General features: G+C 45.0%; 1 protein-coding gene across 1 annotated transcript in view; it reads left to right on the top strand.

Moving 5' to 3' along the window:
* The first annotated feature begins 246 nt into the window (after nucleotides 1–246).
* The window catches only part of SAXO1 (stabilizer of axonemal microtubules 1), a 103,004-nt gene continuing 93,019 nt past the window's right edge, over nucleotides 247–10,231 (top strand). The window contains exon 1 of the mRNA XM_045079655.1: nucleotides 247–643. Coding sequence (XP_044935590.1) covers nucleotides 597–643 — 47 coding nt within the window. The 5' untranslated portion in view covers nucleotides 247–596. The remainder of the gene's footprint in view (nucleotides 644–10,231) is intronic.

The following is a 10,231-nucleotide window of genomic DNA, read 5'->3' as shown; positions in this document are numbered from 1 at the left end:
AAATGTTGCCCAATGACATGCCAGTGGAGTTTCAGCCCTTGGTGCACACGTGATCATGGCCTTTGTGGACTTGCAGACTCGCAGGTTTTCCAAAGACATCGTGACCTTCACCCTTCGATTTCTCTACAGTCCAAGGAAGGGACCTTTGTCCTGGGCCCCCCAGGTGAAGCTCTGGGAGCTTCCTGCCCTCACAAGCGGCCCTTGTGACATCACCGCCGCCCCAAGGTGCGGCTCCTGTCCCTGGCGACGGACGTCACAGAAGCCCCATGCATCCCCGGGCGGCTGGGCATCCTGGGCTCGCGCAGCTGCTCCAGGCGCGTGGCTGGAGCGTGCAGAGGCCGGGGCGGCGCCTGCAGGGGGAGGTCACCCGGGCTGGCGCGCAGTCCACGCTCACTGCTGCTCTGGTGGAAGGCCAGCTCCAGGAGGGGAGCAGACGACCGGCCTTTGCAGAAGGGCCACTTCAGTTCGCTTTGAAGTAAACATTTGGGACATTGGCCAAGGCCCTCTAGACTCGGCACGCTCCCAGAGAGGAGGCTGGGGCCCAGGAGGCGGAGGTGGCTGCGGGGGATGCTCTGCGTGGACACCCGGGCCTCGGGATGGCCCCGCTGAAGAGGAAATGCATCTGTGACCTATGCACCTGCGGGTAAGAGAGCCGAGCCCTGGCCGAGGACCCAGAAGCCTGGGTTTTCAATCCCGAAACTTAGGCAGAGACTCTCGTTTGGGCTGAGAGGAAGTCCCAGGCTGGTGGAGTCATCCACGTGCGGACACGTTCTGGGCCGCAGTTTTGTCAGCTAGCGTCAGTGCCGCCGCGTTGATTCAGTCTGGGTGAACGTGTCTATCCTTGGGCCTTTAAATGTGTTCCTTCACCCAAAACCAAGCAGAGGTTGAACACCGGCCCAACACCCAGTCTGTGCTCCTCGCCCTTGAGCCCAGAAAAGGTCCTTGATCTAAACGCTTGGCGGGGTTGGAAGGCACCGCTGACGTCGGACTTGTTTTTGAAGGGGATAGGATGGGGGAAGAGGAGTCCTTCCACTGTAACAGGCTTCCTCTGAGTGAGAGATAATGGCTCCTGGATCAGAGAAGTGTAAGGTGTTTGTAAAACCGGTTTCCACGCTGGTGCAGAGTGGAGCAGGAAGAAGGAAAGAAAATGACTTTTGCACGCCTGTGCTGGCCAGTTGCCTTTAAGGACCAGCTCTGGGTGAAGTTCCACAAAGGCAGGTGGTCCCAGGGAGAAATGGTGGGTTTTCCTTAAAGTTCTGTGGCTGATTCCTTTCTCTCATGTCTCCTGGGTTCTGACTTGCTCCTTCCGCTTCCCAGGACATCTGGGGAGTTGCTGGGCTTGGGGCACTCCGAGAGGCAGCCAATAGAAGGGTGGACCCTAGGGCCGGTTCTTCTGGACTTGAAGCTAACCTTGGGATCTTGGGCAGGTGACTGAACTTCTCCAGGATTCGCTGGGGATTAAATGAAATTCGGTGGGTGAGTCTCCTGCTACGGGATTGTGCTTGATCAAGCTTGACATCTTTTTTTTTTTTTTAATGTTTTTTTTTTCCTTAAGATTTTATTTATTTGACAGAGATCACAAGCAGGCAGAGAGAGGGGGAAGCAGACTCCCCACTGAGCAGAGAGCCCAATGCAGGACTCGATCCCAGGACCCCGGGATCATGACTTGAGCTGAAGGCAGAAGCTTTAACCCCAGGCACCCCAAGCTTGACATCTTGAAATAGCCGAAAGTGCTCGCCCACTGCAGCATGCTACCGGAGTGTGGGAGATGGCGCTGGTGGTAGGGAGAAGTGAAGGGAATGCCAGACACCAGGTTAGAAACCTTACGCATCTCTGTAGTCCTGAGATGGTCCCTTGAGTTTGGCTGCTCATGAGCATCACTTGTAGAGCTTTAAAACTCCCAGCTGCCCAGGCTGTTGAGCCGTTCTCCTATGAGGGTGGGCCCCACCGGCAGGCTTCAGGTGATTCTGATTGATTGCTGGGACTGGGAACCGCTGATCTAGGTCACATCCCTGCAGGGGACTTGCTCTGAAGCAGCGTTAGGTGGGACCAGAGCAGAAACTTAGCCGAGAGCTGCTGCTTTTGCACGGGACCGAGGCAAAAGCTCGTTGGTTCCCTCTCCTCTGGAGGCCCTTCGCATCACCCTCCAAAGATACTGGGTTCTTCCGGTAGGATTGTCGTTAGGATTTAATCTGCGCTGTTGTAGGAGAATTGCTTCTCCAGGTGTTCCTGATGACTCCGTGCCTTCTTCATCCCTACAAGGGGGCTGTTCACCATCAGAGGCAGAGTCTGTCCTTGGTTTTCTTTGCTTCCTTCTCCGTCTTGTATCTGCCCTTCCACTTTATGGTTTCAGGCTGTGGTCTCTGGTTTGACTCCTACCTGTCACTCCTCCACTCTTCTGTCTTATTTCACTTCTCAAAGTGCTTGTTGACCTACCTGATGTCTCATCAACCTTCAGAGCTATCTCTCTTCCTTGCCCTAGCCTGGCCCTCCTCTAAATGCCTGTGTCCCTTCCTCCTCCTGTGTGACCTTTTAAAGCCTTGTCTGGGTTGCACGTCTCCATTAACCCAGCCCTGTAGCTCCAATCTTGGTTCTAGTTATATGCCTGCATGTTTATCCCCACCCCTTTGGTCGCATATACCTGGAAAGCAAAGACCATGTTTTCTATTTTTTTTTCCATGTTTTCTATTTTTGTATGCTATATAAAACTAACACACTTTCTCCACTGGGTAGTGAAAACATAGCTTTTTGAATAACAAGATAGATTTATTTTTATTACTTTTTTTTGGTATTAAGGTGGCATGCTGAAATGGATAAGGAAGGCAAAATTTACAGCTGTGCTGTCCAGTAGGGGAGTCACCAGACATGTGTGTAATTTCATCAAAATTAATTAAATAGAATGAAAAATTCAGTTCCTCATTGCCCTAGGAGTACTCCAGTGCTCAGTAGCTATCTGTGTGTCGTGGCTACTCTAAAGGGGGTGTAGATGGGGGTCCTTTTCATCCTTGCAGAAAGTTCTGGGATAGCATGGATATGGAGCCTGATTATCCAGAAGTCCTCACCCTCCTCACCACCAGTTAAATCTGGGATGAAATGAGAAGAATTTTCTAGCTGTTCTCTAAGCTCTAGATGTCAATAATTTTTGGCTTTCCCTACTGAAGTTATGGGGGAGAAGTGATGAGAAATCAGGAGGAAGAGTATGGGTGAAGAAGAACTCGCCTTTTCAGAGGAGCGAGCCCTTTAGGTGGGAGAGGGGAGATGGGTTTCTGACTGAGTTATCTGGTTTCTCTGGGCTTCTGTCTCGAATTCTTTAAGCCAGACTAATAGAAGTTCTTTACTCATCGGGAAACCCAAACCTTGCCCTCCCCTCTCCCATTCATCTTCCTCCTAAAGCTAGGTGTATGCAAGATTACTTGTCCTCTGAACTGCAATTTCTGAAGACTTAGTTCTTGTTAGCGGGGAGGCTTGGGATGCACAAGGAGCTGGAGAGGAAGGCTTCCTTCCTCCAGGAGCCACTCTGTCAGAGGATCTGGGCATGGGCAGTGCTCTTGGAACAAGTTCTCACTCTTGGCCACAAGATGGCAGCCTTCTCCCAATCAACTGTCACTCCTCGTTAAACTGGAGACCAGCCTAAAGGAGAAACAAAGCTGTGGGGTTTTGGGTTTTCCTTTAATTTTTTTTAAGATGTTTTCTTTCTTTTAAAATTTTTAATTTTTTTAAATTATTATTTTTTTAAAAATTTACAGACCGATACCACAAGTAGGCAGAGAGGCAGGCAGAGAGACAAAGGAAGAAGCAGGCTCCCCACTGAGCAGAGAGCCTGATATGGGGCCTGATATGGGGCCTGATATGGGGCCCGATATGGGGCCCGATCCCAGGACCCCGGGATCATGACCTGAGCCGAATGCAGAGGCTTTAACTCACTGAGCCACCCAGGCACCCCACCATATTGTTTTCTAAAGTGAGCTATTAGATTGAAGGGCCCAGCAGAGCTCGGGAAGTGGTATACTTTGAGAAGTATAGATCGCTGGATTACAAAGTGATGGCCTTTCAAATACCTAAATGTAAGGATTCTAGCCACTGAACAAAAGTCTTAGTGAGCCTTGCTGGTTTTATGAAAGATCTATTTTACTGTATTGCGCTCAAGGCTCTGCACAATAGTCTGATCAAAATTCGGCCATTGGGCTTATTACCATGAAATGTTATGTTCTCTTTTAAGTACAGCCTGTCCCAAATAAGATAAACTGTTCACCAGCTGAAGAGATACAGTAAAGTGAGCAGTTAAATATTTTCTCACCATCCTACAACTTTTAATTATCTGGACAACAAAGCTATATTGGGAACTTGAGTGTAGTGACCTTGCATTTGGATATGAGAGAATTTTCTTCTCTTTTTCTTTCTTTTTTTAAAAAAGATTTTATTTATTTGACAAGCAGAGATCACAAGTAGGCAGAGAGGCAGGCAGAGAGAGAGGGGGAAGCAGGCTCCCCGCTGAGCAGAGACCCCAATGCGGGGCTTGATCCCAGAACCCTGGGATCATGACCTGAGCCAAAGGCAGAGGCTTTAACCCACTGAGCCACCCAGGCGCCCTGAGAGAATAATATTTTCAATTACATTTGAAGATTGCCAGCATTTCACCATATGGGAAAAAATGCTGTTCTGCAATATACCACCTTACATTTATATAGTGTTTAAAAATTGTAAAAGCACTTTCTCATAAATTACTGTCTTCCTGGGGGGTTCTTCTGCACGGGGAGCATTGCTTAGTTTGGAAGTTTGACTCCTGATCTTAGCCTCTGTTCTTCCTGTAGATGCTTTTGGTTTACTGAGCTATTCTTTTCCCAAATTATTAAATTTGAAACTGGGGTTGGAGGGGTAGGCTGTGGATGAAGTGTTAAGTTCAGTTTTCAAGGTTGAAATTGAAAGGGATCTTAATGGCCACTAGCTCTTTTATTTTGCAGATAATGCAGTTGAAGGATTGAGATTAATTTTAATGCACAAGGGCGCATTTTGTTAAGCTTTGGACACAATTTAAGTCAATTAAATTTTATTCATCTAGCGTGTATCAGACACTAGATACTATAGGTGATAGTCCATGGTCTATTTTCAAGTCATACTGGGATTTTTTTTTTTTTTTTTTTAAAGACAGGGTGTGAGAGTGGAAGGGGATGAGGGACAGAGGGAGAAAGAGAATCTCAAGCAGGCTCCACACCCCGCTCAGAGCCTGATGTAGGGCTCGATCTCACAACCCTGAAATCATGACCTGAGCCGAAACCAGGAGCTGGACACCCAACCGACTGAGCCACCCAGGGGCCCCTCACGCTGGGCTCTTTTTGATTACAGGTGGTAATATGAAGCTCCTTACAGTTGAGAAATCTTATCTGATAGTTAAAAAAAAAAAAAAAGGTGTAATTCTTAAAGCTTTTTAGTCAAATAATATAAATAGCAAATCTCTCTCTTGAGATTAAAATGTAATAGCACTACTTTTTTCCTGAAATTCATGTTAGAAAAAAGAAAGTTAATCAAGGGGTTGATGTAGCTTGCTTTTATATCTGATTATTTTATGGCTTGCCGTACACTACTTTAAAGACTTTGTGCAATCTTGCAGAAAATTCCAGGACTGGGTAATGTATCAGGAAATATTTATGTAGCGTTGGTAGTATGTGCAGCATTTCATAAAAAAGGTAGTCCCATAGAGGACTTGTGAGCTGTTGAAAAGGATGTGGATTTGGCCCTTTCACAGAGCTTGGGGAGGAAGGTGATCTCAGGGGCAGTCATGTATCTGCAACTTAAATCAGTTTTGTTAACCAGGGAGGAACTTGTTATTTTAATTTTGGAAAATATTTTCTTCACATTGATGGAAATTTCCTTAACCTTAGATTTTATTTTCTCAGAGTCTCTGTTACAAATTAAGAGGAAGGGAAAAAAATCAAGGAATTGGTTTGATATTACATATTTCAAGAAGAATTCTTGTTTTTAATTTAAATAAAATTGATTTCATAAATTCTGATTAAGAAAAAAGGACAAAGAGCAGCTTTTGATAGGTGCTTGCTGGTGACTTTTTATCTTTGGCAGAACCCGGATAGAGGAACCAAGGGGGGAAGAAAAAACCCTTTTACTCTAACACCAAATTATTTTTATTATAGTATTTATGCACTTGGTGTGTTATATGCTCTTTAAAAATTATGGAATCTTTGTGATACCAGAATTAATGTTTAATTGTCCATATACACCTTTCATCTTACAAAAGGAGTATAATTATACATAATGAGGCAAATTTCAAATAGGAAATTAGAGCACAGCTTCATAGTAATCCACATTCCAGCAATGGAAACGATCTGCTCAGTTTTATAATCAACAAATGGATCTGTTTAGAGTTTTGAGTACCCTGCTTTAATTTTATCTGCTGTGGGCAGTTTTAGACCCCCTTCCCTTGATCGATGTTTTGGACTGACCTTTTGATTTACAGTTCATTCAGGAAGATGACCTGTTTCCTGGGGGTGGGGGAAGTAGCAAACTTCCAATGAATAAGATCAAGAAAATAACTAACGTAGGATTTCTGAGGTGGGAGAGCTCCCTTGGAGAAGAGGTAGTAGAGAAGACTGTAGGAAGGGGAGGTGACGTGCTTGGGCCATTGGGAAAGGGTTGCTTTGTTTCAAACCCTGGCTCTGCCTCTTTGAGCTTGTGCAGATGGTTGAACCTATCTGTTGAACAGGAATGATGATCATGCCTTTTTCTTAGAGTTGGGGTGAGGACTAGCGGGGAGGGGTGTGCATGCTGGCACTTACAAACTCTGAAGGAAAACTTTGGGGTCAGGACTGTCTATACCAGCTGCATGGGCACGGTGGCATAGAGATGTGGATAGATCACATCCACGTTGAACACTTGGGTCTTGAGAGGCAGGTCCTGCCTCAAGCTCTTTGAACATCATGGCTTTGGAGCTCTTAAATGTCAAAGAACACGATCTTGGGCAGCAAAGATAGCCCCTGATGGATTTGAGCAGGTGAATAACACAGATGAAGCCATTTCCCGAAAAGAGCAACATCCCTCCTCTCTGCTCCCTTGCCCCTTCCTGTTAAAATAAATATCCAATATCTCAAAGTCTGTTGTTGGGTTAAAACTCCCGAATGGATTTATAATTTGCCCATAGTTCCTTCCAGGTATCTTTGTTGCATTCTTGTCATTTTTCTTAACAAGTCACTGCTGGTTTACTATGAGGGGCTGCCAACTGCAGGAGTTAGCACAGGTCCTGAGCCAGACGACCTGGATTCAAATTCCAACCTTTGCACGCACGAGCGGTGTCACGTGGGACCCCTCCACAGCAATGTCTTTTCCTCTGCAGTCTCCTCTGTAAAATGCAGATCCTAGAGTCTCTCGGAGGGTGGTTGTGAGGACTGAGTCAGTACTAAATACACAAATAGAACCATGCTCGGCAAAGCAGTAAGGCACAGACAAGTGTTACTAAATCCATATCAAGATGGTGGACCATGTTCTGGGTAATGGGTCCTGGGAGGAGTGAACAAGCTCTCTGTGGGGGCAGAAACTCTAGGGAGGGGTATTCATTCTGTTTATTACCTAGCAGGCCGTGAAAAAAGCTCCGCAGAGAATTCAGACAGGGTGATGTGCTTAATATGCGCTTGGGGAATTTGATTAAATTTGGAGGCTGGAGATGGTCCCGATTTATTTTATTTTATTTTTAAAGATTTTATTTATTTATTTGTCAGAGAGAGAGCGAGTGAGAGCGAGCACAGGCAGACAGAGTGGAAGGCAGAGTCAGAGGGAGAAGCAGGCGCCCCATGTGGGACTCGATCCCAGGACGCTGGGATCATGACCTGAGCCAAAGGCAGCTGCTTAACCAACTGAGCCACCCAGGCGTCCCAGATGGTCCCGATTTAATCTGCTCTGCACACAAGTGGAATTAGAATTAATTAGAATTGATATGGATTTAGTAACACTTGTCTGTGCCTTACTGTTTTGCCGAGCATGGTTCTATTTGTGTATACAGGGATGCCTGTATTTCAGTCAAGCAACGATTAGACTTCTCAAGTTCAGACCTTCACTTTAAGGTAGTTTCTAATTCAGTTTAGAGCTTCCAAGTCTGAAAAATCGTGAATTTGGTATTAAAGACCTTCTCACTGCCTAGCATATACTACCATTCATTTCATCATCTTCCTTTCTGGCTCCTTCAAAATAACTTCGAGGGGCGCCTGGGTGGCTCAGTGGGTTGTGTGTCTGCCTTCAGCTCAGTTCATGATCCTGGGGTCTTGGGATCCAGTGTAATATGGGGCTCTTTGCTCAGTGGGGAGCCTACTTCTCCCTCTGCCTGCTGTTCCCCCAGCTTGTGTTCTCTCTGACAAATAAATTTTTTTTTAAAGATTTTATTTATTTATTTGACAGAGAGGGAGAGATCACAGGTAGGCAGAGAGGCAGGCAGAGAGAGAATGGGAAACAGGCTTCCTGCTCAGCAGAGAGCTTGATGTGGGGCTCAATTCCAGGATCCTGAGATCATGACCTGAGCTGAAGGCAGAGGCTTAACCCACTGAGCCACCCAGGCGCCCTGATAAATAAAATCTTAAAAAAAAAAACCCCAAAACAAAAACCTAAACAAAGTAACTTTGAACAATCTGGTCCTTCCCTCTTAAAGGTTGTCAAGTTAGCCACTTCCCAAATAGATTCACATATTTGGAATATCCAGAATATCCCAAAGCCCCTCATTCTAATGTTAACACATTGAGTTTGTAGTAGAAGGAAAAAGTTAAATTTCTGCCTGTGCCAGTTGGTTAACAGAAACACTGTTCTGTACCTGATTATTTTTAAAAAGTCAAGACGTTTCCTTTTCATTATCCATTTTTCTTTCTTTCAAATAGGATGCATTTCAACCCTGTTCTTCAGATACAGAAAATCTGTAGAAAGTCTGAATAAGAGCTCAAAATGAAAGGCAGAAGATTAATTGACCAGCTTGTTCTTCTTTCCTGCTTCAAATGAGTAATGTCTGGGAAAGAACAGGGGACAATGAGTTAGAATGTTTGAAATCCAGTCCTGGTTTTGATTATTAGGTTTGTGATTTCATTCAGGTTCTTTATTTTTTAAATTTATTTTTAAAAGAGATTTTTATCCATTTATTTGACAGGGAGAGAGAGAGAGAGCACAAGCAGGGGGAACAGCAGAGAGAGAGGGAGAAGCAGGCTGAGAGCAGAGAGCAGAGAGTCTCACATGGGTCTCGATCCCAGAACCCTGGGATCATGACCTGAGTGGAAGGCAGACACTTAACTGACTGAGCCACCCAGGTATCTCTCATTCAGGTTCTTTAATGTCTCTGGGCTTTTCAAAATTAGTGATCCTCACTTGTCTTTTTTTGAAAAGCTATCCTGACTGGTATAAGGTGGTATCTTGTGGTTTTATTGATGTTTCTCTGATGATTAGTGACATTGAGCATTTTTTTCCATATACCTGTTGTCTATTTAAGTTCTTAGCTGATTTTAAACTAGAATTATTTGGGGGTGCGTGGGTGGCTCAGTGGGTTAAAGCCTGTGCCTTCGGCTCAGGTCATCATCTCAGGGTCCGGGGATCGAGCCCCGCATCAAGCTCTCTGCTGAGCAGGGAGCCTGCTTCCCATTCTCTCTCTGCGTGCCTCTCTGCCTACTTGTGATCTCTCTCTTTCTGTCAAATAAATAAATAAATCTCTTTAAGAAAAATAAACTAGAACTTTTCAAGTTATAGGAATTTGTTATATTTTAGAAATTAACACCTTATCATATACCTGGCTTGCAAATATTTTCTACGATTCTGTAGATTGCCTTGGGAATTGGGAATGCAAAATGGTGCAGCCACTATGGAAAACCGCACGGGGATTCCTCAAAAAATTGAAAATAGTGCTACCATGTAATCAAGCCATTCTAGCTCTGGGTATTTATCTAAAAGAATTGGTACCAGGACCCTAAAGAGCTAGTACGACTCCTTTGGTCCATCACAGCACTACTCCCCATCGCCAAGATTGGGAAGAAAATGAAATGACTATTGATGGAAGAATAGATAATGGACCTATGTACAATGGAAAATTATTCAGTTTTTATTTTTATTTATTTTAAATATTTTATATATTTATTTGACACCAAGAGAGGGAACATAAGCAGGGTGAGCTGGAGTAGGAGAGGGAGAAGCAAGCTCCCTGCCAAATAGGGAGTCCAATGCGGGGCTCAATCCCAGGATTCTGGGATCACGACCAGAGCTG

The sequence above is a fragment of the Mustela putorius genome, unplaced genomic scaffold (genome assembly GCF_011764305.1).
Source record: "Mustela putorius furo isolate JIRA1106 unplaced genomic scaffold, ASM1176430v1.1 tig00000421_pilon_pilon_pilon, whole genome shotgun sequence".
Classification (NCBI taxonomy): domain Eukaryota; kingdom Metazoa; phylum Chordata; class Mammalia; order Carnivora; family Mustelidae; genus Mustela; species Mustela putorius.
Note: the sequence above shows the minus strand (reverse complement) of the source record. Positions and strands in the feature narration are given on the sequence as shown.